We start from the raw sequence: 25,282 nt of genomic DNA, 5'->3' as shown, positions 1-25,282 counted from the left end.
ATTCAATAAAAGATCTTTGTTAAACATTTTTATACAGTTGACTTTATTAAACATCAAAACAACCAAGTGTGACAGTATTTCAAAAGTTTAATAAGATTCAAATGGCTGATTTCCGTACGTGGCGTACAGATTGTCCCAAAAAGCCATTCTAGCAGCTTTAGGTTTACCTGCCACAATGGTTAAATCAGTATTCTCATAATCTCCGATGTTAACAAAAGAAAAAGCGTCAGGTGTCACTTTAGGCCAGATAATGTCTTGTAAAAGATCTTCTTCTTCAATGGGTCTTGGCGAGGGTGTTGGGTTTCTGTAAAATGTTAACATTATTGATGAAAGTTATAAAAGTTTAACCTAAAAACTTGCTGGTATTTGGCAAAATTCGTCCAGATTCTGATCAATCGGTTGTGCACCAGTTGATCACTTTCTGGATACCATTCCAAGTTGTAACCTCCAAATATATAAGCCCAATTTTCTGTGTGGGTCACATTGCCAGATCCTGTTAAATTCGTTATCAACTGTATAGAATATCAGTTCAAAAATGCTAGTACCTTGAAGCTTATGGTCGGTGTTACCACCGAGCGTACCACTGTAAGAAAATTGGTAATAGTATACATCTGTGTATTGAGATTGCAGCTCTGCGTGTTTAGTTGCAGATTTTACAAAGTCCTGATCAGTAAAATACTACAGAAAAAAACATTTAAATAGATTATGGGGTATATTGTTAAAACTAGAGCTACCTGAATGCCTCCTAGTTCGTTATTGACAAAAGTACTGGAAGGTGAATATTCCTGTTTAATTAGACTTCCTACAGTGTTCCACGTTTCCTCATTAGATATGTGCATGTCTTGGGGATTCAATCTAGCTGGATTTTCATCGTATGCTTCCAGCAGATTATCTAGATATTCTAATTAACAATATAATGTTAAAATATCACGTACTACAAAATACGACAATCACTCACGATCAAGATTTATCAGTCCTTCTTCAGAACAAGTTCCAATCAGAATGGGAACTTGATTAAACTCGCCTTGACTAAATAGTTCGTACTGATAACCCGGTACTACCGGATTATGGCTAAAGGAATCGATTACTGGAGTGTAGTAAAAACCTTGTTGAAGTTGACTTCTTTGAGCACTTTCGGGAACTCCAGAATCTTGGTTAGTAAAAGCCAAAGCAGCATTGTCTAGTGATTTGGCGTCCACTGATTGAAGAACCTGCAGCAGTAACTCAGAGTCTCTGGATGAGGTGAATTGCTCGTCTATGATGGCGGCAGTTTTGAAAGAGATTTCAGTTTGGTTTCTCTGGTACGCCCATGGTACCAAGGCAGTTCCTGATTCCAAAATAGCTCCAGCAAATAAACCTGTTATTCAGAAGAAATTTTTACTTTATTACCAACGAGCATGCCAGTTGATTTACAGACCTTTAGCTTGAGGACTAAGGAGTAGATATCCAACAGATGCTGCGCCTGCAGATTGTCCGAAAATTGTTACTTTAGATGGATCACCCCCAAATGAAGCGATATTCTTCTGAACCCACTTCAGAGCAAGAATTTGGTCACTAAGACCGGCATTTCCCGGAACTACATCGTCGCCAGTGGACAAAAACCCTGGAAATATATCCGTGTTTGACCTGACTATTTACAACTTTCAAACCACTCTCACCAAACACTCCTAGTCTATAATTGAAAGATACAAATATGACGTCATCTTCTAGAAGATACTTGGGGGAGAAACCTCCTGTGGCTTGGGTGGAGACAAGACCAGAACCAGCCATAAATCCACCTCCGTGAATATTCACCATTACCGGATAGATGCTTCCAGATGACGAGGGGTCCTAGAATCGCCATAATTACACTAGTCAAAGAACAAAGACTTTGAAATTACCTGTGGAGTAAAAACATTCATGTGCAAGCAGTCTTCGTTTTCTTGATCATAATCTGCGTAGACTTGGTAACAAATGTTGGAGTTTTCGGTAGTACCATCGTGAATTTCAGTCCATGGATCAATAGCTTCGGAAGGCTACAAAACTGGTTTAATTCGGTAACTAATAAGTTACGTAACAACCTACCAAGAACCTTCTATTTCCAGTAGGAGGCTTCGCATATGGGATAGAATAGTAGGCGTAGTATGTTTTACCGCTAAGGGTTTGTTCTGTTACTCCCTTAATTGGACCATCTGGGGTGGTAATTTCTTGAGCCTATACTTAGTGTATTATACTGTGAGAATCATCGTAAGTACAGTCTTACCCAACATGTAATTCCAATAACAAACAGTTGAAACGAAACACGCCACACGTACTTCATTGTGAACAAAAACACACTAAACGTTAAAATATCGTTTTTATCAAATACTTGACAATTATTTTAAATATGGTTGTAGAACTTATTGATAACCAATCAAGATAAATATAGGACAAGACTGGTGATTTAGGTGAGTACTTGCAGAAAAGAAAGTATCAATAAAATTGACTATTTTGTGGATGTTGTAGTTTGTTGAGTTTCTTTAACATTTTAGGTATTTCTTCAGTATTTTTTGTGGTAATCTCAACATAGTGGATATATTTTTGTGATTGGTCAAGAAAAGCAGCTTCAACCAATCACATATGGCTTTCGATTCGATTATTTATGGTCCACCCCTATAATCAAAAAAGTTTAATTTTGGTTACCATTGACATCTCGCAAAGTTGACCAATTGTCATCTGAAAGTTGAGTATTATTTTAGATTAAAAATGCGGCAATATTACTGGCTGTTTGCTATACTGTTCCGCATAATTTTACCCTGCGTCATGGTAACAAGTAAGAACCTTAACAATTTACTACGTTACGTAAGATTAACATTTTTTGAACCACTTTTTAGCTGTACTGATTCGACCCACTGTATCATCATACGTGTATCTAATAATGGCATGTTACATGCCTTTTTTCTCATTACCGACCAGTAAATGTGCCAACGAATCCTTCGAGTTTCTTCTTAAAGTTCTGGTGATCATGTCCATGCTCACTACAACTTTAGTGCTGAGTTTCTACTTTGCGCTTTATTTTAACTATAAGGAATTTTACGAAATTGAAGTGAGTATTAACAATCTGCTATACTGTGCGAAAGATACATGTTTCTTGTAGTACTGCGATACAATTGAAATAGCGTTACGTACCATTGGTATTGTGCCATACAATAACTTACCTATTAAGGATGCACTTAATTGGATATTACCAGGTCAGTTCCAGCATGATGTTTAAAATTCTTGGACCCACTTTTTAAAAAATTGCAGAACCCGTTATACTTGCCATATCAGTTTTGCTGCTAAAGGGATTTGATAAATTTCAGACAACCTCTTGTCATTTGGATATTAGACATGATCTTAATAAATCTAATAAACCAATCGAACTCATCAAAGTGGCTACTGCATTGAGACTCGGTTTTTTATACGCAAATAAGTATTATTGGTTAACTAATATTTGATTTGGCAGGCAAATACTTTACATGCTTAATGTTGTGCTTATCTGCAGTCCTAAAGCCTAGTATATTTGGAGGAATTTATTATCTGACTTTTTTGGGGACACTTACATATTGGGCATGTAATCACAGATTGAATAGAACTTATGCCAGGATTATTTGTTGCCTGGTTCCAGTCGAATTTATGCAACTTACTTCGTTGTTTCTCTACCAGTTACAGTATGTTCAAGATAACCCCAATTTTGATCGTTCCAGTCTTTGGATTAGGTAGGTAAATTAATAATATTGATTAACTTTTAAGCTTTTAAATTCTAGATTACTTGCTTTGGTACCCTTGACAACATACAAGGATTGTAGTGACCCAAGACTTTTCACTTCTCATTACCAAACCAAAATCTCTTACGCGACATTTTTCAGTGTTTTCGTTTTGTACACTGTCAGCGTTTTGAGTGTCAGACTTATTCTTCGTGCAGAAGTATTTTTTTTGCCTTTTATTTTTGACAAATTATTAGAACGAGTTTTCAGGATGGACTTATAGGGTTTGTAAAAGCTTGTTTCCGACAGGAACAAACTATTCATTTAAGATGGATGATGGTGCTTGACAAACTTAGAGTTAGTTATTTTGGTGGTGCTAAACTGTAAGTAAAATCAACATTTTGTAGGACGATTTAGGAACCACCAAATCAACTTTGAAAGATCAAGAGTTACCAGTGGAGAAAGCAGTTACAATGTTGGACGATATCCTGCGTTTTATTTTTAGTATATCCACATTACTGGCGAATCTAATGATGATGGTAATGAGAGTGAATATTTTTTTAAGGTAATCTAACGTTTTGGTTCAGGTTTGGGCAATAGCGTATGTGGGTACCAAAAGTATTCTCTTGCTTGTAATTGCAAATCTCGTATGGTTGATGCCAGCCAGAAAACGGGTTATGTTGCTAATCAGTCCTTTAATCGCAGTTTATATCTCTTTTATGCTCTTGGCCGCTTACATCTACTCATTGGAAGTTACTCCCAGTGAACTACCATCCAAGTTTGGTGAAATAGATTTACGATCAGGTTAATTTCTTGTTTTCGGAAGATTAAAAAATAAAAAAAATATTTATTAACAGGAATTGGGGAACTCAACCAGCAAAAATGGGTCGAACTATTTATAAAGTCCTTAATTGGTGTGATAATTGGTGTGGCAGTTCGACAGCTGTTACAAGAGAAATCTATGCAAAGGCAAGAAGCTGAGCTTTTGAAATCTGGTGCCCGAATGTCCACACAAAGTAATAGCTATAATAAGTGAGACTTGGAAAAAATACTGATATTATTTCCAGGTCAGGCAAAATCTAAGAAAGTACGTTCTATCGAACGGTTTCGACTAATGCTTTTGCAGTTTTTAAGTATTTGGTGGATATGGGTAGTGATAATCGCAATGATATGGATGGAGTTTTGGTCGTTTAGTAGCCATTTCAGGATAGGTTTTGTTGGTTTGGCTTTTGTGTTCTTATTAACATTTCAGGTTTGTTTCATATCTGTAAATTATGTACATTCCTAATCAAAGGGTGATTACAGTTTTGCCCTTTCAAATACTGGAAAAAGTTTCTTAACGTTTTCTGGTGGATTGCTGTGATTTATTCGATGTTTCACTTATTTATCGTGTACGCCTTCCAACTTGACGATTTGAGAAACATCATGTTAAAAGCTTTCACAATGAACCAGTAACACAACCAAATGTATTACTTACAAATTACACAGTAACCACTTAATTTTAGATTTGAAGAAATTGGGTGCTGGTTATGGCAAAACAGCGAGGAACGTTTCGAGGCTTTAGTCAACCCTTTGTTTCTCCAAATTGCTGTTGTAATTCAGCAAAACTATCTTCAAAAAGAATTTAATAAAGTTACTGAACCTGACACACCTGAAACTTTTGCTCAAAGGCTCACGGACAGAGAAACTTACAGTAAAGTAAAAAAATAAGTGCTTTACTTTACGAAAATTAGACATTTCTTAGGTCAGAGCAGAAAGGCTGTTGTCACAATATTCCAACAAGCAAAAGATATTGTCTTTACAATACTGGAAGTACATTTACTTAATATTGCCATATTTTTCGGTTGGCTCATGTGCGCTTACGATGTGTGCGCGGTATTTGCTCCTTTTGTTATTCTACTGACAATTTCTTGTATCGTAAACAGAAAATATTCTAAAATTATTATTTACCTGCTGGCCGGCATGGTGCAAGTGTTTGTTATTCTACGATTGGTACACATGTCGACCCAAAAAGAGCACTCCAAATGGAATATTGTTGGATATTATGTAAGTTGCTACTGATGTTGTTGCACCACAGCCTAGATATTTTTATTTGGTCCATTCCGTATATGTCAGAAGTTCTAAACTAATAGAGTTTAAATGGACCCTTTAATAACTTTTCTAAAAACATTGTTGCAGACCAGAAAAGGAAAATCATACAACGTGACTTTAAACACAGCAGACTGGATAGGGTTTCACGAATCCCAATATGGAACGGAATATGCGGATTTTAAACAGTTGATTTGGTGTTTTGTATTTATTTTCCTGGTGACTTTGGATCGAATCGTCACCATAAGAATGGAAAACCATAGGAAAACTAGAACCATGGAAGAGCCAGTTAATGCTGTGATGTTTCCTGATATTACCTACAAAAATTCTCATGAAAGTGTAGGAAATATGTTGAAGTTTTTAGCTAATTATGGGTTTTACAAACTGGGGTGTGAGGTACTAATAGCAATTTCAAGAAACTTTACAAATTAATCAGCGATTTTAAAGATAACCATGATATATTCATCCATATTAATAATGATGCGAATGGATGCCATGGCTATCATTTTGGGTTTTGGGTTACTGATGACCTCTTACATGAGCCGAGTTCAATTGCAAAAGTTTTGGATAGTATTTCTTTTATTTTATGCAATTATTATCCCTTTGCAGTACTTGACCACTTTAGGGTTGTGGCCATCGATGTTTTATGGTAAAATTTATTAAACTAATTTAAATTGCTTTTAACTTATTACGATGCAGAAAGTTCTACCCAATTTTGGAACTTGAATGATTTACGTGTTAGGATACAACAGTTTTGTCACTTGCCCAACATGGCTCATCCTCCAATCAAACAAAAGATTAGCCATGACTTTATGTTGATTCTTGTTGCATCTCGACAATGGTTGGCCTTTAAACGTGAAAGGAAAGGTGAAGAACAAGATGTGTTGGCTGGAAGCAATGAAAATGTGTCTCATCTGATTGACGATCCAAATTCAGTTAATCCTATACCAGATTTTACAATACATCTCAGGTTAACAGAGTTTTTTAAATTGTCTAACTTGTGACTAATTTTCCGGTACATATTTAGAAGAAACTTGGATTTGTTCAACTATGCCTTTTTCACAAGCTGGTTTTACGCATCTCTTGTAGCAGTGTTCTTAGCAGGCACTATGAGACCCTCAATTTATTCTTTGGGTTTTATTTTTGGAGCTTCAGGCTTTTTATGGGTGGGTTCCGATTTGTTTTTGATGGCTCCTGAAAAAATTATGAAGAGATGGAATTTCTTGATTGCTTTTAATATTCTGGTGATGCTGGCTAAGACTGTGACTCAAATTATTGGATGTGTCCTAGTTTACAATCGTGACTTGACATTTAACTGTCGGGCTATAACGTAGGTTCATACATCCCACTTGATTGCAGTTATTTTTGAATTTTTATTGTAGATATTTTTCGATTGGATGCGTGGATTATTACGGAATGACAGACAATATTCCGGATGTATCTAAAACCACGTTATGTTCGGCCAACACTGAAGAATTGGGTTTAGAATGGGATTGTTTATGTTTCTTTTTCCTGTTATGTCAGCAAAGAATATTTAAGTCATTTTACTTTTTTCATATTGTTAACGATGTGAAAGCTCATGTTGTATTAGCTGACAGAGGTTACAATTTTTCTACCGCTTAGAAAGTATAAGAATATAATTCCAAAATTTAGGGGTTGAGGTGATTGCAGAAATGAAAAAAACCAAAAAAGAAGCGTTTGATCTAGAAAGAGCCACTATCGAAAACAATATCAAAAACAAACTGGACAGAATCAAAGCTAACTCATCTAAAATTGCTGGTATTATACTTTTACTGTTGAAACGTGAAAAGTTAGTTTGGAAATTGTTTTAGAAATTCGAAGAGGAGATTACAGCCATTTTGTTGAGGTTGTACGGGATATAGACATTCCTCTTTTGCCGCCACAAGAGGAAATTGACGAAGAATATCAATCTTACGACCCCATGCCACTTACAGAGGTTTTTTGTAATGCCCTTATTTTTCTCTTCATTAACATAATTTCTTTTCAGTATTTTGGACTGTTTTTCTCCACCGATATTGATACAGTGCTAGAAATAACCGACATCAGGAGTCGTAGAAAGAAAGCATTTATATTGAAGGTAAATTTTAGAGAATTCTTTAAATTTTGAATTTTGTGTTAAATTGGAATTGTGTGTCACCCAATATCAAGTTGTGAGCTTGATATGTTTAGAGAATTATTTGAATTATCAAGGTGAAGAAAATTTCTTGTTTACTACTTACAGCAAACTAATTCGTATATTTCAGGCACTTGGCAAGAAGAAGCTTGAGAAAAAAGCTCCCGATTCAGGTTGGTTTTCTGCTTCTTATCCTAACAATTACTAGTATAATCCTTTGTCGTTATACATTAATAGTATACAAATAATTAGCTATGGAACAAAATTTTCATTACTATTTTAAACTTGCTTTTATTTTAATTTAAAGGCAAAACTTGCACTAAGACATCAATTAAAGTAATCCGCTTCATTTGGGGTGCTTTCGAAAGCTCCATTGTCAGTATAACAGGAATAATCGACAGGACTAGTATAACTTTTCGTTTAATTTTGAATGAAATTGCCAAGGATATAACTATTCTAAAAGTAAGTTCTACTTACAAGTACTAGTACTAAAGTTCATTAAAATTTTGGTTTTTAGGAAAAGACAAATTATACAATAGGAAAACGATTAGGTCCAAATCAGATTTGGAGTCCCATGGAAGACTACAAAACGATTTTAAACATAGAGTGATTTTCTTATTGAAAAGTAATGATTATAGTTTTATTGAATATCCCGTTGCAGGAGGAAGAAAATTCGCAGACAACGAGAAATGCAATATTCGATTTACATTAAACTACTAAAAGCTATTTGGTTTGCTATTAACGCTTATTCGGAGTGGTTGTGCTATTTGATGATCATGCTTTATCAAGCCTTACTAAATGATTTGATTTCTCTTCCACTTATATTGATGACATTTTGCTGGGGTTCTCTAAGTGTGCCAAGACCTACTAAAATGTTTTGGATAGTGAATTTCGCATATTGCCTGGTAATATTCATCATTTTTATTTAATTACAGTTTAGTGTTATATTTTTTCAGGTTATGGTTTTGATTAAACATATATGCGACCTGGGGATAGCACCCTGGGGTGAAGATGAAACAAAATTTAGTTCTATTTTTGCACCGCGATTTTTAGGTTTTTACAATAGAATGAAATTTCTCACTATGGTACTCATGATGGTTTTGTTTTTTCACCGGTAATTGAACAGTAATAGTCTGAACTAGATGTGCGTGCTAATAATATTTTTTAGACTTGTTCTTAGGCAACTGGGTCTATGGAAAACTACATTCTATTGGAGAACTTCAACGCTTGCAGATGGTGACTATTATTTGAAAGATGGAAAATTTCAACCTGCCAAACCGTAAATCTATAATTTCATATTCTTTCCGTAATGTAGTTTTATGTGATTTCCAGTCAAGATAAAAGTCAGACAGTTTTAGGAGCAACAACTAAACCCATAACGCTTGGAGACTATTTTCCTGCTTCTCTTTATAGAGGGTGGGACGATCAAAAGCTGAGTTACCACTTTTGTCATTGAAAAACATTTTTTTAGATTAGCAAAGTACGGTGAAACTATTCGTATGTACGTTCAAGGGCTGATTTCCCCATCTTCAACACAAGTTCCAGTGGATGTTTACACTCCAATGTTTTTTTGCGATCTGGTTAATTTAGTGCTTTTGATATTTTTCTTTGGACACTTTACGGTATAGGTAACTTTAACACTAAAAATATGCTTCTATAAGTTTTAATTGTTGCAGAGTGATCCGGAAAATAAAGGTGTTTTAGATTTCGTGAGCCAGAACCGAGTTCCAGTATTTTTCCTGGCATTTGTGATAACTTATATGCTGTTCATGATGATTGATCGAGCATTGTATGTAAGGAAAAACCGATTTGGCAAATTGGTCTTTCATGTGGCGCAGGTGCTTGGATATCATATGTGGTTTTTTATTGTCAATCCGATTACAAATAGAATGTGAGTGGCACAAAAATTTACAAAAAAATTGTGATTACAGTAAAATAGCTCTAGTATTGTATTTTAGTGACCTTGCGGATTCTGTGATTTTACAAATATTCTACGTTTGTAAATGTGTTTATTTCGTTTTCTCGGCCTACCAAATTCGTAGTGGCTATCCAACTATTATTTCCTTTCACTACTTATGGCATGGATATTCGTTATTAAATCGGTATGATCGAATAGTTTAATAATTTTTAGTTCATGTTGTTTCCAATTTTTATAGGTTTGGATACAAATTCTTCCGGAGTATTCCCTATTTTTTGGAAATCCGTTGTCTGCTAGATTGGATTTGCACGGATACTTGTCTGGAGCTTGACGCCTGGTTTAAGATGGAGGATGTAACACAGAGCCTGTTTGATCAAAAGGTCAGTATAATTTATTACTAATACAGCTGAAATTCAGTATAAATATCAGTGTCAGCAAGAATTTGAAACTAAATGGAGTTCACCCGGAGGTCAACGTAGAAGTCGTACCTCAAAATTACTGCTTGGAAGTTTCCTATACAGCATACTAGTTTTAACGTTGATTTTTCCATTCTTGCTGTTTTCTTCTGGCACTGCTATTGGAGTAACTTCAAGACCGGAACAGATTAAAATGGAATTGTTTATGGGTCGTACAATGCCAATTTATCAGGCTACCTCAACATTTAGAACTATTGGACTGTAAAGTGTTTTGATTTGTCTTTTAAACATTTTGAAAGCATTCTTGTGTTTTAGTTTGACTGAAGACGATTATGAAAATATAACTTCCACGTTTAATAACATTGACAACTCCCACCTTTTTGACGAATTTACCAACGAGGATACATTAGTCTTTAAATGGCCGCGTGATAGTCTTAGAATGTGGACAGTTTCACCTGGAAGTAAATTGGATCTTTTGAAAGAACTGCATGAAGGTGAATTCATTTCATATTCATCGGTAAAGTTTTCCAATTTTAAATTTGTAGATGATTATTTTGTTATCCGTTTGGAATTGACTTATAAACATACAGCGGGAAAGGACGGTCGATTTGTAAAAATGTTTGGGCAAAACACGTTTTTATTTCGTTTACCAGATGAAAATAGGCAACATTTGATAAACATGATAAAAGGCCAAGCTAGCAACGATTCTAAACCGGTTTCGTTGTCTTTAATTTTTCCTAAATTTCTAAAAATTAGGAGGGATGGAAGTCCCAAAGTTTTGAGTATTATGGAATTTCAAGGTTCAATCCATATAAGTTAGTTGAAAATGTAATAAATAAATAATTTCTATTAGAAACCGAGCAAGAACTGGTCGCAGCAAATGATCAAGATTATGATGATGATGATGATGACACGGACTCAAATCCTGAAGCAACAAGATTTAGAGACATTTTACTCACTCTGAAAACCACAGATGGGAAAAAATTTTGGTTGGTTTTTGCAGGTAGATTTCAAACCTGTTTACGGTTAAATTTTAGGTGGCAGCTGCGTGAAAAGTGTGAACTAAACGATGATAATTACTTAAATTACTTGGCCAATTTGGTTCACAATGACTGCAACAATTTAATTATGTACGTTTTCAATGAAAAGGTTTTTTCTGGATCACTTAACTACCTCACTAAAGGAGGGTAAGCCTTAAGATTAATATTTTAATGACACATAATAATTGGATATGTGTAGAATTTTAGGGTTGTATTTAATTTACTTTATGGTAATTTTGGGGCTGATTAGATCGTGTCGTGCTGACGTGAATGAAATATGGATCCACGATTTGCCAAACGCAGATATCTTGCTCAGGGTCTGTTTTATTAAGTTGTCCTTTTGAATTGTAATTAATACTTACACACTAGAAATGTATGGAAATTTACGTCGCCAGAGATATGAAAAATTTTGAATTGGAAAATGAAATTTATGAAGAAATGGTAGCCATTATGCGTTCTAGGGAAGTTGTGATCAAACTGACACGTTACGAGGATAATCAGTACGATCCTACGTATTGGGGAATTTAACTTGTGTTTAATCGTTGAATATATTTTGGTAACTAAATGTGTCTTATTGTTTAATTTTATAAGAGGTGTTGAGCTCCAAATTTTGTTATGATAATCTGACATTCTTTAATACATAAATTAAAAGCAGAACGGATTAAACAGGTCTAGAAGCAGATTTATTTGTAGATTATATGCTGAAGGTCTCTTATTTGTTGAAAGTAGAAAAATGTTACCAGAAAACGTGTTGGTCAAGGCAATATTACCCTTGACTCGTTACATTACAATCACTTGTTTTAAAGATCCATTTAATCATACTTTAATCAGACTATAACAATATTTTTTTTATTAAGAAACAACACTTTTCACGCACATGTATAAGTGAAATACCTAATTCTTTGTAGTACAGCTATGCGTAAAGTAATAAATGCCTACTAAATATATTCAGCGAACATGATCCAATAAGTTAAATTCAATATAGTGAACAGTAACGGAAAAAACACTCTAGAGAATCGATCAATATTGATAGCCCTATTTCTAGCCCTTTGCGCAGGTGATATGGGAGGATTAGCGAGCAATGGAGGAGTGCCAGCAGTGATAATAATAGGGTTTTCCTGTTTAGGAGAAGACGGTTCGAATACTGACGTGGATTTGCGTTTTTGTGGAGGTTGAGGCGGTTTTGGGAGATTTGAATCGCCCAAAACAATGTTGACGAGACAATATTCCATTAAAGCCATAAACACAAATCTGAAAATAAATGTGGCACATTAAGAAGTTAAGTAAGAGTAATCTAGGCTTACACTGTGCAAGCTGACATAAATGCGTCTACCGCTTTCAAGTAGGAAACTGGTGGTAATGCAGCCTGACTTTTGGCATGTTGAGTAGATAAAGTTAATAGGGACGTTACTCCTAAAGTAACTCGAGCAGGAGCTGCTTCCGGTTGAATCCAGAATGACACCCACTAGAATATTTAGATAACAGTAATTTTTACACAAATCTAATTAAAATACAAGAATAGAATAGTGTTATTAACCGTATTCTAAAACTCATATCCCATGTCGCAGTAAGGTATAAGAAAACCTTATACAGGTGTGGTAAATCCAAAAGCGACCATAGGAAAACCGTGTAACTGACAGAGAGAAACGTAGATAATTGCATGCGCGGGACAAAGACAGAAAACGAAAAAAATATCAAGTAGGCCATATTTTTAGCGCGCTGTTGCCAAACGCCGTAAGTATTCAATACCCTCGACAAACTTACTTACGGCGTTTGGCAACAGCGCGCTAAAAATATGGCTTACTTGATATTTTTTTCGTTTTCTGTCTTTCTCCCGCGCATGCAATTACCTACCTTTCTCTGTCAGTTACACAGTTTTCCTATGGTCGCTTTGGATTTACCACACCTGTATAGAGATATTAGGAATGTATCATTCTGTATAGCTACTTACGGACATAATAACGATTAAACAGGTCGGAATATACGTATGGAAAAGATAGTACCCCAGTCGTCTTTTTAACTGGAAAACTACTTCCAAACAGGTAAAATTCCCTGGAATTTTAAGAATAAATTTCAGGCAAAGAACAAATCACAAAACTTACCGGTAGAGTATACTTGAGTACAATCGGCAGTGTGGTTTTTAACTAAGGCAAGTTGAGGGAGCTCTATATTTTCATCAACCACTAAAGGTACATCGGGATCCCATTCGAAAACCATATCGTCAGTTGTATGAGATACTGAAAGCAATAACTAAAATGGTTGTTCAATTTATAAATCACAAATACTCACAGCTTTCCATTTGAAGCTTGCATTCTTGAGTATCATGAGGATAGATCATAAAATTCATAGCGCAAGACAGTCGCAGAGTCAATCTAAAAAATCCACAATTATTGTTTATCAAACAAATGGAAAGGATTAACTAACTTAACCATGTACAGAATTGTTTTATCCTTATACAGCCACATGTAATGATTAGGAATTGTCATGGTTTGGAATGTGACACTTTTGGCATTCTTAAAAAATGAATCGGGCCTCCACATGTTTTTCAACCAATCTACTTCTAGTAACCGATACTCCGTAGTCATGTTTTCTGGTAGTCTGAGTCTATGATCTTTCCACGTCTGTGCGAAAAATATGTCGGCAGCGTAGGTCATGGAATTCTCGTCAATACTATCCAAGCCCATAACCGTAACGTGGAAGAACACTTTTGTAGGATTTCCGTCCTTTTTTGGTGGTCGCATCTTGTCGTACTTGCTCGGATCTTCTGGCAGGATGTCTCTGATTGTCAGTCCGGTGCTTCAAAAATATATTTAATGACATTTTTTTAAAGCCATCATAGTGTTGATACCTACGCGATTTCGTCACCGTCATGATCTTGCTTATGATCCGAGAATTGTTCGTGATAAAACTCGATCGGGCATAAGCTGAAATGTCCACGATGAATTATTCCAGATTCGGAAAATTAGAAATTTCGTTAAGCGATTTTATGGAAACTTTGCGGAGACCCTTTAACAGCACTTAACGTAAAACAAGGCATTCAAGGAGCTCAAGTGTGAAAATCAAGGTCAGCGGTTATTTGCATCTTTTCTCCTTTGAGCGAAACGTATTTGAAGGTAGTTGAAAGCATTCATTACAATATTTGAGGGAAGTGGAGGAGTTTTAACGACGTGACTCTGAAACTGCTTATTAAGGGATAAAACAAGGGTTGAGTGGACTGATTTAAATAAGGCAGCGAAATTTTCTATATCGTGCTCATACATACATTTTGCTACTTTTTTTTTCTTTTTATAAAGACATTTGAAAGTTGTGGGAATACTAATTTCAACGATCCGATCCATTTACATAATTATTCCCAATTATATTGAAAATTCCATTCATATTGTTAATTACGTAGTCAATAACTGGTGAATCTACCTTACAATATGGTTTTTGAATTAGAGTGACATATCTTTACATGTAAAAAAGATATTTGCTTTCAATATCTTGCAATACCAAAGATATTGATCACCAAGAAAATTTCAATGTTTTCCGGTCTACGAAACTATGGAATTAAAATACTCGTACTCTACAGAAAATTGCAGCATAGATACTAATATTTTAAGTGCTTGCAAGATAATGATAGAGAAAGAAAGTTTTCTAGTTATGCCTTTGTTATTATTAGTAAAAGGCTCGTCAAACAAATAGGTGACTGTTAGAAAGTAGTTAACAAAATGCAAAAATACTCACGATATAGTGTCTCCATTAACAATAACAGGATCCAACAAAATAAATAATAAAAGAACAACCAGCACAAAGTACTCAAACTGGCTCATACTAAACCATCGACATTTTACCAAATTAGTTAACTACACTTTTCAAAAAATAAAAAACTTGTCCCCCTTACTTGACGCTTAAAAATTACGTGTAGACGGAGACGGCACGAACTAGAAACTGATAATAAAGGAGAAAATAGAAAATTGAGGTAATACTTCATAAATGCCGACTAAGGTCTTTTTCAGTGTTTCTAAAGAAGCGGGGAACGGAACGCTTCTGGTATGGAGTGATCTGAAAAGAATTAGCAAGCATATCAGTCACAGATTTTTTTCTAATGTTGAACAAATAATGATAAACTTAATGAGCACAGTTTATACAAATCGGCTAACCGTCTAGTAATTAGATAAGTAATTTCATATTAAGCAGTCAAAAAAAGTAAATCTAAATTAACTACTACGAAACTAGTATGTGTGAAGGATATACGAATCTAAAACCAAGGTAAATAATGCTAATTAATATTCGTGACACAATGAAAATTACAGGGTTGTTACAGGTTTTTGTTGTTATTTAAGATTAATTTTGATGGTAATTTTACCTGAATTATGATTTGTGACTTATTTAGTAAAATATCAATACTTACAGTTAAATTCAATAGCATCTCTTGAATTTCTTCATGAAGTAAGTGAACTCTGCATTGCAAGTGATTCTAAAGTTAACAAAAACTTCCATTTGAGAAGACTTATTGGGATTATTATCCCTGTTTTCAATGAAACTCACTTAGGGTTGGAAAGAATTAGTTAAGAAGTATAACGACTTGTCTTGAAAGTGGGCTAGTCAAATTACGAATACTTAATAAAACAAAAAACACAATATAATTATTGCTTACTGTTTTACTATTTAACAAAACTTTAAAAAATATTGCATAAAAAATATAGTATAAGCCGTAGTCAAAATAGAGGTAATACCGGTTTTACATTCTTCAGCGTCAAAATTATTCACCGTTTGTGAATATTTTAGGCAGTCCCACCTAAAATGCAACTTTAAAAAAACGTTATTTCATTAATTATAACTCAGGATACCTCTTCTGCTTCTTGTTTAATGCAACGTGCAAATTCGAATGATGTATCACAGGGATCATCCTTCTTTTCAACTAAAAATTTCGGAAGTTTGAGGTGATTTTAACAGTCAAAATCATAAATACTTACTGTTACGGCATTGATGGTAAACCTTTTCCATTTTTGCGTAAGTGTCAGGATCGTCAGCCTTAACTTTGTCATTCCATTCTGTATGAGGATCCTTAATGGAACCATCTTCGCTCATCTAAAAAGTTCAACAAGATGAGCAAATAACTGAATTAAAGGTGAATTCTTACCACTCCAAGTTTCTTGTTAATGCAAAAAAATGGCACAGCGACCCTCGTGAGTAACTGGAAGCTTATGTGCTTTCATAGCAGCTAAGTCAGCTAGAAAAAAAGTATGATAGAATGACAAAATCATGAAAATCATTAAAGGGTTTACCGTCAGTAGCTTTTTCTGATTCTAAACAATCCATTACGTGTTCCATAATCATTTCCTTTTTCTCGTCAATTAAAGCTTGGCTCAGCTGTAAAATGTACAAAATAATCCTCATTTAAATAACCTTACGAAGAACATACCCCATTTGCCCCAACTAAAACGCACGCAAACCAAACTAAATTTCTCATTTTTGTTACTTATTAATTGCTCAAACTATGATATTCATCCACTATACCGATTGTTGCACAATTGTTTAACCCATTGACAAAATCCCAGTTATATACATAAGTGGATGGATACTTTGAAGGTCAGCTCATCTCCGATTAATTAAAACTAAATTATACCATTCTAGTACGTACGGATTTTGCTCACCATTGTTTAGTTTCATTTTAATAAATGCGTTTTGTCCAATGACTCAATGCATGTTTGTGGGAAACTGCTAATTGTTATCAATTAAAGGTAATTCATAAAACACGTGGGTGGGTTTGTGCCAGCGAAATCATACAACTGTAAAGAAATGTTATGTAATTTGTTTTTGGATGTAATAATTGTTCTACGTAATTAAAATTGTTTATGATTGACTTATATTATTATGTCATAAAAAATAGTTTTTTTTTAAATTTTTTAGAACTGTAGTGACCCTGTTTTCCTGTATAGTAGCTCCTAGTAATTATAGTATTTAGCACGTTGTAAAAGAACATTCTCCCTCTATTTTTTATCATTAGAGTACTAATCAACAATCTTTTTATGAGAGCCATAATTCACGTAGAAAAATTATGTTCATCAAAGGATAGGATAATATACTTTGTCCACAACCAACCTTCGATTAATAATAATAACTTAAAGTTATTTTACTACCTACCTAAAATAGTGACAAAAAAAAACTTTATTAGAAATACTCTTATCAGTGTATTTCAATATCTTTTCAACATTTATACTACTTACATACCTCTTTGGTTTGCCATTAAATATCTCACTCATACAAATAAATACCTCCACGTGATTGAAGATTTATCATCAGTTAAGAATTAATTACTTGGGACAGTCATACAGATTTTTATAACGAAACAATCATAAACCAAATTACATGCTGTCAAACCCGAAAAAAAGACTATAATTTCGTTTTAATTACTGTGCATATGAGCTAACCTTCAGAACAATACCAACCACTTGTGTATAAAACTGCGATTTAGCGGATAAAATGAATAATTGTGAAAAACCCACGTAACAACTTTCAATTACAAAATGAAAATTTTGATTTTATTGGCGTGCGTTTTGGTTGGGACAAATGGAGTGAGTTTCCGGTGAGTTGTTTTGGCAAAAACTTATACCAAAAACTTTTCCAGCTGAGTCAAGCCTTAATCGACGAAAAGAAGGGAATGATTATGGAACATATAATGACTTGTTTTGAATCTGAAAAAGCCACTGATGGTAAACCCATTAATATTTTTTATCTATTTCGATTTTAACGGAAATTTGATTCTATCTAGCTGACTTAGCAGCCATGAAAGAACATAAACCACCAGTGACCCACGAAGGTCGATGTGTAATTTTCTGCGTTAATAAAAATCTAGGCGTTGTAAGTACATATAAAGCAATTTTTGTTTCATTTTTTTAACTGTATTGCAATATTTAGATGAGTGAAGATGGTTCTATAAACGATCCTCATACTGAATGGATTGACAAAGTTAAAGCTGACGATCCTGACACTTATGAAAAAATGGAAAAAGTTTATCACTCGTGTCGTGATAGTAAGTTTGGAACATTGAAATTTTTCTTCAACAGTAATTCTTTGCATTTCAGTTGAAAAGAAGAATGATCCTTGTGACACAGCATTTGAGTTTGTTCACTGTATGAAAACAGAAGCGGAAAAGGTAAGGTAACTGTCGTGTAAATCTTTTTGTTCTACAAAATATGTGATATTTAAGTATGGACTCGACAAAGTATTCAGAGATGGAGAGTGAGCAGCTGAATTGAAGGATTGAGATCATAAAACGATGTTCTACATAGATCTTCAGCAATAACCCCGGCAATCGATATAGTTTTTGTACTTATATGTGAATTAAAAAAACTGAACAAATGTCTTGTTTGGTCTCTTCCTCCTTAGTTTTACCTCCAGTAGTTGTTCTCTTCCACTCCCATATTAGGCTAAGATGAGATACTACCATTGTAGATTGCCTCCCTTTTAGAACATGTGTTGGTTGGTCTTTCTACCACGATATAAAGTCAAAAATTTTTAAGAGTTCAAAATCCCTCGTTATGCTGATCAAAAACACCTCCGACATGTATTTGCTTCCCTGGTAAAATACATTTTTTCTCCGTTTCTAAGTAGTATTAGTTTTGTGGATTCTTTTTGTAGTAAATAGAACGGCCACTCTCTTCTTTGGGGTAGGCATTTTGTTTTTGCACTTAGTTCTGCACTATTTTGAGGGATATTATATCTGAACTGAACTTGCAAATTTAACGCGTAAAAAAAATCGTTAGATCATCTGCGTATGCAGCAATGCAATGAAGAAACTCCTCTTTGAGGGCATTCTCCTCACTATACCCTCTGTACGGTCGTACAGTAGATCGTTCTATTCTCTTTCACAATTGGATCAACCATCAAAAGCATGCCCATTTACTACAAAAACCTTGCCAGCTATTTAAGCATAAAAGATCACCTAAAAAAGGAAAAAATTGCATAAACGCTTACTACGACTTGTTGCCACAAGTTTGGTACCATTCCCTTGGTCTGCATGACCTAATATAAGGTTTCCGGGCCTTATTTTATACTCTGCAATCCATACGACGTAAACAAGTATTTTTTCCTTCAAATAAGCAACTCAATGGTAAAAAGACATTCTAAGATTTAATTTTCTGATACCTATACCTTGGAAACTTTTTAAATTATATTTGCAAGTAAGGAAAAACACAAAAGGTATTTGATTATGTAAATCTACACCAGATGCACGATAATGACATAAAAACCACTGGTTATGCGACAAAGCGATTAAAAGTCAATAAGTTATGCCTAAATGCACATCGCAAAGTTGAAACCTCTTATTGAGCTCTATTAATGATTGTCTTTAACACACACTTAGTTATATGAAGTCATTAACAATAAACTGTCAGGAATGGATATAAAAACCAAACTTCTAAACTTCACTGATCAAATCAATATTAATCATGAAGTGGATAGTAGTATTTTTGTGTACTTTTGGATACATTAATGGAGTAAGTTTGATTTGAGTGTGAAAAAGAACATAATAATTATATCATTATAATTAATAGTGTCTATTAATGTTAAGATCCTGAAAAAAAAAACTAACGATGTTTTCAGATAAGCGACAGTCTAGCAAGAGAAATGAAGAGTAAAATACAAACATTTGGAATGCAGTGCATAGAAAGTGAACATGCAACCGAAGGTATTATAAGCATTGCCTTTGGTAGTTGCAGAATATAATTGTAATTTTCTAAATTACTAGCTGATATGGAGGCTCTAATGAACCAGCAAATGCCTCGAACTCACGCCGGTAGATGTGTCCTCTTCTGTACAGCTAAGAAATTTCATGTTGTAAGTAAAATGTCGTCCACACTAGTCTTAATATCAAAAAGTTTGGTTTTTGTAAAGATAAACGAGGATGGTACAATAGGCGAAGGCGACGCCGAATGGTTGGAAAGACTCAAAAACGACGATTTGGATACGTACAATAAAATGGTTGCCATTAGACAGAAATGCAGTGAACATCGTAAGTTTAAACAAACAGTTTGACTGGAAAAAACAATGTGAGATTTTATATAGTTGACAGCGAACCGGATTACTGTGACCGAGCTGTGAAATACACCTTATGTGGCTATGATGAATTCTTAAAGGTAAATAAACAATATCACCTCCGAATCTCAACTCATCCTCTCCCTCATATTTACCCTTTATTTTTAAACGGTTTTTTACTGTGCAAACAGTTTTTAAATCACCACTTCCAATAATTAAAGCATAAAGATATATGTATTTTCAACTTTATACATAAAACAAGTTCATAATAACATGTATAGTAATAATTACTTTATTTACAGAATGGTTTGGAAATTTTAATGTAAATTTCCACTTGGCAAAATGCCTGATATGGTTTCCTAAATCATAAAAAATGGCACTTAAATAAAATAAATATGTCAAAAATACAGATTCGGACTTTTTTTGCCTCTCTCACTTCCCCACGCAAGTTTATGGTACCAATCGTGTTTTCATTATGGGAACCGTTAAGATGAACAAGCATTTAAATTTGTATTAGTAAAAACCCAAAATATAATAGATAAAGGATCAATTTGCATAGTATCTGTCCGTTCTATAATAACAGGTTCTAAATCCGGTAATTCTAATTTTTGTCCAGTTCTAAAAATTTCCCGTTTAAAAGTACAAACCTAAAATCAAACAATTATAAGATATGGCAACTTTTAAAACACAAACCTACTGCGAAAATAGAGTTCCATCGGATCTCAAACTGTAGCTGTACACGTTTGAGTCAGATCGTAGCTCCTTAACTTGCACATATCCTATATCATCCTTTAAATTCACTCCGAATACTGAAAAAACCGGTTGCAATCTACAGTCTTATGACATCATAGAGGGTCTTACCTACTACGGCAGAACCGTCACCCCACAAATTATTTGCCTTGGCACAATGTGCATAAAGCCTGATATTTTGATCTCCTTCCACTTCTGTAGTGATCACTTCCCTACCTACCAATTGTTTATACAAAATGCTCACCCACCAATCCTAAAAACCAAACTTTTAAAATTGCAATTGCAAGTTTTAGTAAAGTAACAATCATACAGGATTCGGGTAGTAAGTGTCATTAATTAAAGCATAAAATCCTTTAAATATGCTCTGGCGGACTACTACGTCGATTCCCATTTTAGCGCTCAGGCCCAACTTGTCTATCCAAAGAAAGCTGGCCAAAAACCTGTCTGACATATTTGGAGCTCCACTGTGCCATGCAGTGGATGTTTCTCCTAAACGTACATACTTCAAAAATTTTGATTTTTTTTCACAATATAAGAAGAAATCAGAATGCCCTTGCTGTTTCCTTTTATACACTACGATTTTATAGTTTTCTTTATAACCAAAACATACCCAACCATATACGAGTATTAAAATTGTCAATAAGACTGACAACACTCTTCACTGCGTCAATACAGTATTCTAAATAATCAAAATTTGATGGATCCAAAAATTCGTTGTAAGTGGCATTTTCGCCGCTAAAGTAATATCTATAATAAACAATAATGAAAATAGTCTGCACTAAAACAATTCTTAAATGCCTACTGATGAAATGTTAAGGCACTTATAGCGTCACCTCCAGCTTCGAGAAACTCCAACAAATAGTTTTCAATTTCTGAGTTTCGCAATCTAGTGGTTGAAGCTCCAACTAATAGCGAATCATTATATAACGGATATTATTCAATATTTCTCGCAAGGTCTCATAATCCTTTCCTAATTGAGTTGCGTTTACATACGTTCCAAATTTTTTCAAATACGAGTTTGGTTCTAAAAACTAAACAAAATGAGAAATTCCAGAGCTCTGAGACACCTCTCTTGTTTTATGTAAACCTACCATTTCCTAACTCCCAATTGACCGCAAACTGGTGTTCAGACGAAAACTGTAGCATTTCTTCAGCATTAGCTGAATTCCACGTCCCGTTATCATGTCTGTGTAAAGAATTCAGGTCATAGATGATTGTAACCCCAGCCAGTTCGCTTAACTTATATAAGCTTGTCCAATCAGAAGCTAAAAAAATGTCATTTCTCAAACTCTACAACAAGAATAAAAAATCGTTCTCTGAGTGACCAGAGATTAATGTGAATTGTTTATGCAACAAAACGTTAAGTTAATAGCAGAATTACCAGTCAAGTAAAATCTGTCAGTTTCATTATTTGAAAGACCATCAACATCAGGTAAGTGGTCTTTCTGGAAAAGAATTTGATCAGCCTGGTTTCCTCCTACTCTAAGAAAGGCCGGTGAGAGATAACCGATCATTTTTGCAAGGCGAATATCGCTGAAAAAGATACATAAAACCGTCCAGTTATTAAGGAAATAAACTATTTAAAGATATAAACTTAATAAATACCTCATATTGAAATTTCGAAATCCATCAGTTATGACAGTACTATCTAAGCCAAGACTTAAAAATTTTGCGTTTGTGGTGTACAAAGCTTCATCTTCAGTGTCTACATATATTATGTATAGTTCAGGGCTTTTCATTCGAACTCTTACAAAATAGCTAATCCAATCAAAGGTACCATAAGCACTATCGTCACGCAAAGACAAGTTATTGGTCCGCCTTGTTTGATGTTTTTGACTAAAATATAATTAGAGAACGCTCAACAAATTGATTTTTTATTGCAATTTTCTTGAATATAGTACAATATTTCAATTTTAATGAAACTTGACTATTCAAGTTAGGTTAGTTAAATTCTTCAAGTGATTCTCTTTTTTCATTGTAAAAAGCTTTCCCAAAAAAATCTACCTATCCTTGCTGTTTGCTCTACGAGTAAAATAACTGTCTATCTACTGTGGCAATCCAATATAATTGTAGATTGTAGTAAACCTACAGATTACAATACAACTTATGGTTTGATTTTTGTATGATCATGAATGGCATTTCTAGTTCAGTAAAAATAATGGGAGTTCCCACCATTTAAGTAAATTTAAAACTTACTGTTTCTTATCAAAAATCCACTTTTTTATGCTTTATCATCAGGAGTACCTACAGTACAACAAAAAAATCTTATCCTAGATGAATGGATAGTAGCTTCTGCATTATAGGTATACAGAATCTAATACTATTTATACATGTGAAACAAACAAACATACCTATAATATTGTAGGTATACTGCAAATGGTGACTAGGCTAAATAATTTGAGGGCTGGTACTTTCACCTCCGGATAAATTTATTCTTAGGGTAATTTCTATTAGAACCTCTATAGAAATTATCTTGGGGATAAAATTATTCTGAACTGAAAGTACTGGCTCTTATTTGCACAAAGGAGAATAGGAAAAATTACCTTTAGTTCCTATGTAATCAATCACTTTTCTAAACATCTTTCCCATGACTTCCTGCAACTTAAAAATGCCCTGGTATCGAAACATTTTTAAGTGTTGTTGATCCATATCTTCTGATATTAATTAATAAGTGCCCTATAATGTCTTTTATTATAAAGATAAGGCGTGTAGGAGAATTGTTATCTTTACATTAAACATTATAATAAATGAATGAGGTTAAAGTTAAAAATCATCTTTTGTTACATTTCACACAATCTTCTTCACTTCTATTTCTATAAATGTTGTTATTTCAAGTCAGATTTGCAATTATTCTGATTCAGAGACAGGAGACACTGTGTACTTTTTTCAGTTATTTTTTATTTAATTAGCAGTTTTTATTTGCATTATACATGGCAGGATTTTACTGTAAATTAAATTGTCACTTATCTCAATAATACCTTATTTATTAAAAAAATTAAATTCACAATTTATTAATGATATTTTAAAGATACAGATTACCTTATAGTGGTATGCTGTTGAAACTCAACTGTAGAAAAATTGCCAAAAAGCTCAGAACCAATCCCACTATTTTCAATAGGACTGTGAACTTTAATTTGCCTCATATGAGTGTCTCGACCATTCTGATGATTGCTGGTCACAGCTATCTGAATCATAAACACCCTAATGGGTTTTTCATGTATATCCCTTATAGGTACATGCACCCAACCTGCAAACATTGCCTGAGCTTACAAAACTATGTGCAACTATTTATGATAACTAACCTGATGGTTCTACGAGAGGAACAACTTCAATCTCTTGAATATCATTGAAATGAGTTCCCACTCTAATTGAGATTCTGCTAGGAGTGTAACTTTCATCCAACTTGTAATCTGTGTAAATGTAAATGTCACTAATAGTAGTTTTACGTTGAAATTGTATGTTTACAAGGTGTGGAAGCTGACCATCAGATTGCCAGTATGTGTCAGCTCTATCATCTCGAAGTTGGTCCACTCCAAAACCTGCCAAGTTAAAATTGTATAAAATGTTTAAATCCAGTAAGCAGCAATTCTAGAAATACCAGGTTTACAGGATGACAAGCTCCAGATAGCATGTGAACCCACCTCTCTCACATTACCAGTTCTTTCAATTTTAATAGGATCCACATCTTTTGAATTTCTTAAAGACATGTTTGTAAATCTTTGTGTAATAACTTTTTTACTAATAAGTTCCAAATCAGATTTAAATTAAATTTGAATTTGAATTTTGAAAACATAACCAAACATGACCGAAACACTTTTGACGTCTTTCAGTCAGGATCAAGAAGACACAGGCCCCATTCGTTTTCAAGCTCCATGGAGCGAGCAGAGCGTTTTTGACGTCAAGATGACGTAATTTAGCGAAACCATAATTTGACCAACTGTCAAATTACGTCATTGTGACGTTACAGTCGCTCTGCTCACTCCATGGAACGTGAAAACAAATGCGGCTGTACACAACTAAATCTAAAACTATCCAAAAGTGTAGGTGTAGGTATATTTAGCGTTTTCTATCAAACATACTTTAAAAATAATACCAATACATTAGTTTTACACTAAACAACCATTGGAATACGCCATAGAACTGATAAACTATTTAAATCATTTCAGAGTTGAGGTGTTTTATGAACCTGGCAACACTGCCTACCTACATAA

At 34.1% G+C, this 25,282-nt stretch overlaps 8 protein-coding genes across 13 annotated transcripts; 3 read left to right on the top strand and 5 right to left on the bottom strand.

The window, feature by feature from the left end:
* Window positions 1–15: 15 nt before the first annotated feature.
* On the bottom strand, window positions 16–2,398 carry LOC145735558 (esterase E4-like). The gene is made up of 10 exons (XM_081989529.1): window positions 2,243–2,398; window positions 2,065–2,193; window positions 1,881–2,015; window positions 1,659–1,830; window positions 1,418–1,603; window positions 959–1,357; window positions 735–901; window positions 546–678; window positions 361–493; window positions 16–304 (listed from the first exon to the last, which is right to left on the bottom strand). The coding sequence occupies exons 1-10, from the start codon at window positions 2,297–2,299 to the stop codon at window positions 88–90; spliced, it is 1,728 nt and encodes a 575-aa protein (XP_081845655.1). The 5' UTR covers window positions 2,300–2,398; the 3' UTR covers window positions 16–87.
* Window positions 2,399–2,540: 142 nt separating this feature from the next.
* LOC145735537 (piezo-type mechanosensitive ion channel component-like) lies at window positions 2,541–11,865 on the top strand. Of its 3 annotated transcripts, XM_081989475.1 has the most exons (41): window positions 2,541–2,791; window positions 2,853–3,064; window positions 3,116–3,209; window positions 3,265–3,411; window positions 3,464–3,716; window positions 3,765–3,924; window positions 3,975–4,061; window positions 4,112–4,243; window positions 4,292–4,508; window positions 4,562–4,720; window positions 4,772–4,956; window positions 5,010–5,155; window positions 5,210–5,397; window positions 5,449–5,750; window positions 5,883–6,188; window positions 6,240–6,338; window positions 6,402–6,441; window positions 6,492–6,762; window positions 6,820–7,122; window positions 7,175–7,392; window positions 7,446–7,571; window positions 7,625–7,749; window positions 7,801–7,890; window positions 8,057–8,099; window positions 8,234–8,388; window positions 8,444–8,532; window positions 8,588–8,831; window positions 8,883–9,040; window positions 9,095–9,205; window positions 9,259–9,342; window positions 9,398–9,548; window positions 9,603–9,817; window positions 9,885–10,028; window positions 10,083–10,224; window positions 10,274–10,521; window positions 10,576–10,754; window positions 10,806–11,060; window positions 11,114–11,249; window positions 11,298–11,447; window positions 11,500–11,617; window positions 11,670–11,865. In XM_081989475.1, exons 1-41 carry the CDS (start codon window positions 2,725–2,727, stop codon window positions 11,826–11,828), a joined length of 6,708 nt encoding a protein of 2,235 aa, XP_081845601.1. In that variant the 5' UTR covers window positions 2,541–2,724; the 3' UTR covers window positions 11,829–11,865. The 3 variants fall into 3 exon arrangements, with proteins under 3 accessions (XP_081845601.1, XP_081845600.1, XP_081845602.1); XM_081989474.1 differs by having other exon boundaries at window positions 6,240–6,441; XM_081989476.1 differs by lacking the exons at window positions 10,274–10,521; window positions 10,806–11,060; window positions 11,114–11,249; ... (1 more) ...; window positions 11,500–11,617; window positions 11,670–11,865 and having other exon boundaries at window positions 6,240–6,441; window positions 10,576–10,713.
* Window positions 11,866–11,961: 96 nt separating this feature from the next.
* On the bottom strand, window positions 11,962–15,836 carry ort (glycine receptor ora transientless). 3 transcript variants are annotated; one of them, XM_081989548.1, is made up of 9 exons: window positions 15,694–15,836; window positions 15,027–15,344; window positions 14,149–14,224; window positions 13,725–14,096; window positions 13,590–13,672; window positions 13,403–13,537; window positions 13,252–13,352; window positions 12,605–12,765; window positions 11,962–12,551 (listed from the first exon to the last, which is right to left on the bottom strand). In XM_081989548.1, exons 2-9 carry the CDS (start codon window positions 15,040–15,042, stop codon window positions 12,239–12,241), a joined length of 1,257 nt encoding a protein of 418 aa, XP_081845674.1. In that variant the 5' UTR covers window positions 15,043–15,344; window positions 15,694–15,836; the 3' UTR covers window positions 11,962–12,238. The 3 variants fall into 3 exon arrangements, with proteins under 3 accessions (XP_081845674.1, XP_081845673.1, XP_081845675.1); XM_081989547.1 differs by having other exon boundaries at window positions 14,153–14,224; XM_081989549.1 differs by lacking the exon at window positions 14,149–14,224.
* On the top strand, window positions 14,116–20,728 carry LOC145735586 (general odorant-binding protein 19d-like). Of its 2 annotated transcripts, none has more exons than XM_081989567.1 (6): window positions 14,116–14,364; window positions 19,890–19,974; window positions 20,035–20,123; window positions 20,181–20,298; window positions 20,352–20,422; window positions 20,624–20,728. In XM_081989567.1, exons 2-6 carry the CDS (start codon window positions 19,914–19,916, stop codon window positions 20,645–20,647), a joined length of 363 nt encoding a protein of 120 aa, XP_081845693.1. In that variant the 5' UTR covers window positions 14,116–14,364; window positions 19,890–19,913; the 3' UTR covers window positions 20,648–20,728. The 2 variants fall into 2 exon arrangements, with proteins under 2 accessions (XP_081845693.1, XP_081845692.1); XM_081989566.1 differs by lacking the exon at window positions 14,116–14,364 and adding an exon at window positions 19,654–19,783.
* On the bottom strand, window positions 15,929–16,866 carry LOC145735585 (general odorant-binding protein 19d-like). The gene is given in 7 exon segments (XM_081989565.1): window positions 15,929–16,080; window positions 16,133–16,203; window positions 16,259–16,373; window positions 16,426–16,452; window positions 16,454–16,515; window positions 16,571–16,655; window positions 16,708–16,866. Coding segments are annotated over 7 exon segments (444 nt in total). The 5' UTR covers window positions 16,756–16,866; the 3' UTR covers window positions 15,929–16,044.
* On the top strand, window positions 17,702–18,647 carry LOC145735584 (general odorant-binding protein 28a-like). Its single transcript, XM_081989563.1, has 6 exons — window positions 17,702–17,860; window positions 17,914–17,998; window positions 18,058–18,146; window positions 18,204–18,318; window positions 18,371–18,441; window positions 18,496–18,647. The coding sequence occupies exons 1-6, from the start codon at window positions 17,813–17,815 to the stop codon at window positions 18,529–18,531; spliced, it is 444 nt and encodes a 147-aa protein (XP_081845689.1). The 5' UTR covers window positions 17,702–17,812; the 3' UTR covers window positions 18,532–18,647.
* LOC145735563 (heparanase-like) lies at window positions 20,537–23,834 on the bottom strand. The gene is given in 12 exon segments (XM_081989536.1): window positions 20,537–20,925; window positions 20,928–20,968; window positions 21,019–21,130; window positions 21,183–21,324; window positions 21,382–21,560; window positions 21,682–21,818; window positions 21,874–22,006; window positions 22,009–22,095; window positions 22,163–22,336; window positions 22,453–22,604; window positions 22,677–22,907; window positions 23,615–23,834. Coding segments are annotated over 11 exon segments (1,410 nt in total). The 5' UTR covers window positions 22,811–22,907; window positions 23,615–23,834; the 3' UTR covers window positions 20,537–20,806.
* A 200-nt stretch (window positions 23,835–24,034) lies between these two features.
* APC10 (anaphase-promoting complex subunit 10) lies at window positions 24,035–24,906 on the bottom strand. The gene is made up of 3 exons (XM_081989560.1): window positions 24,670–24,906; window positions 24,374–24,610; window positions 24,035–24,318 (listed from the first exon to the last, which is right to left on the bottom strand). Exons 1-3 carry the CDS (start codon window positions 24,776–24,778, stop codon window positions 24,107–24,109), a joined length of 558 nt encoding a protein of 185 aa, XP_081845686.1. The 5' UTR covers window positions 24,779–24,906; the 3' UTR covers window positions 24,035–24,106.
* Between the last annotated feature and the right edge of the window lie 376 nt (window positions 24,907–25,282).

This window comes from Ips typographus, linkage group LG11 (assembly GCF_016097725.1).
Source record: "Ips typographus isolate SLU linkage group LG11, UJ_Ityp_2.0, whole genome shotgun sequence".
Taxonomy (NCBI): domain Eukaryota; kingdom Metazoa; phylum Arthropoda; class Insecta; order Coleoptera; family Curculionidae; genus Ips; species Ips typographus.
The sequence above is the reverse complement of the archived record's forward strand: the minus strand, read 5'-3'. Positions and strand labels throughout refer to the sequence as shown.

Bases quoted from the DNA above. Each gene is read 5' to 3' on its own strand.
- LOC145735537 (XM_081989474.1), top strand. From the start codon at position 2,725: ATGCGGCAATATTACTGGCTGTTTGCTATACTGTTCCGCATAATTTTA. The intron at 6,189-6,239 runs GTACTAATAGCA...GCGATTTTAAAG, and splicing joins TTTACAAACTGGGGTGTGAG to ATAACCATGATATATTCATC. The intron at 10,522-10,575 runs GTAAAGTGTTTT...CTTGTGTTTTAG, and splicing joins ACATTTAGAACTATTGGACT to TTTGACTGAAGACGATTATG.
- APC10 (XM_081989560.1), bottom strand. From the start codon at position 24,778: ATGTCTTTAAGAAATTCAAAAGATGTGGATCCTATTAAAATTGAAAGA. The intron at 24,611-24,669 runs GTATTTCTAGAA...TTAACTTGGCAG, and splicing joins CTTGTCATCCTGTAAACCTG to GTTTTGGAGTGGACCAACTT. The intron at 24,319-24,373 runs GTTAGTTATCAT...CAATGTTTGCAG, and splicing joins TCCTCTCGTAGAACCATCAG to GTTGGGTGCATGTACCTATA.
- ort (XM_081989547.1), bottom strand. From the start codon at position 15,112: ATGAGCCAGTTTGAGTACTTTGTGCTGGTTGTTCTTTTATTATTTATT. The intron at 14,225-15,026 runs GTGAGTATTTTT...TGGACATTTCAG, and splicing joins GTTAATGGAGACACTATATC to CTTATGCCCGATCGAGTTTT. The intron at 12,766-13,251 runs GTAAGTAGCTAT...TAAATATTCTAG, and splicing joins GTTTAATCGTTATTATGTCC to TGGGTGTCATTCTGGATTCA.
- LOC145735586 (XM_081989566.1), top strand. From the start codon at position 19,736: ATGAAGTGGATAGTAGTATTTTTGTGTACTTTTGGATACATTAATGGA. The intron at 19,975-20,034 runs GTATTATAAGCA...CTAAATTACTAG, and splicing joins AAGTGAACATGCAACCGAAG to CTGATATGGAGGCTCTAATG. The intron at 20,124-20,180 runs GTAAGTAAAATG...GTTTTTGTAAAG, and splicing joins CAGCTAAGAAATTTCATGTT to ATAAACGAGGATGGTACAAT.
- LOC145735558 (XM_081989529.1), bottom strand. From the start codon at position 2,299: ATGAAGTACGTGTGGCGTGTTTCGTTTCAACTGTTTGTTATTGGAATT. The intron at 1,358-1,417 runs GTCTGTAAATCA...TCTGAATAACAG, and splicing joins CCTTAGTCCTCAAGCTAAAG to GTTTATTTGCTGGAGCTATT. The intron at 902-958 runs GTGAGTGATTGT...ATTGTTAATTAG, and splicing joins AGGACTGATAAATCTTGATC to AATATCTAGATAATCTGCTG.
- LOC145735584 (XM_081989563.1), top strand. From the start codon at position 17,813: ATGAAAATTTTGATTTTATTGGCGTGCGTTTTGGTTGGGACAAATGGA. The intron at 17,861-17,913 runs GTGAGTTTCCGG...AAACTTTTCCAG, and splicing joins TTTTGGTTGGGACAAATGGA to CTGAGTCAAGCCTTAATCGA. The intron at 18,442-18,495 runs GTAAGGTAACTG...GTGATATTTAAG, and splicing joins TGAAAACAGAAGCGGAAAAG to TATGGACTCGACAAAGTATT.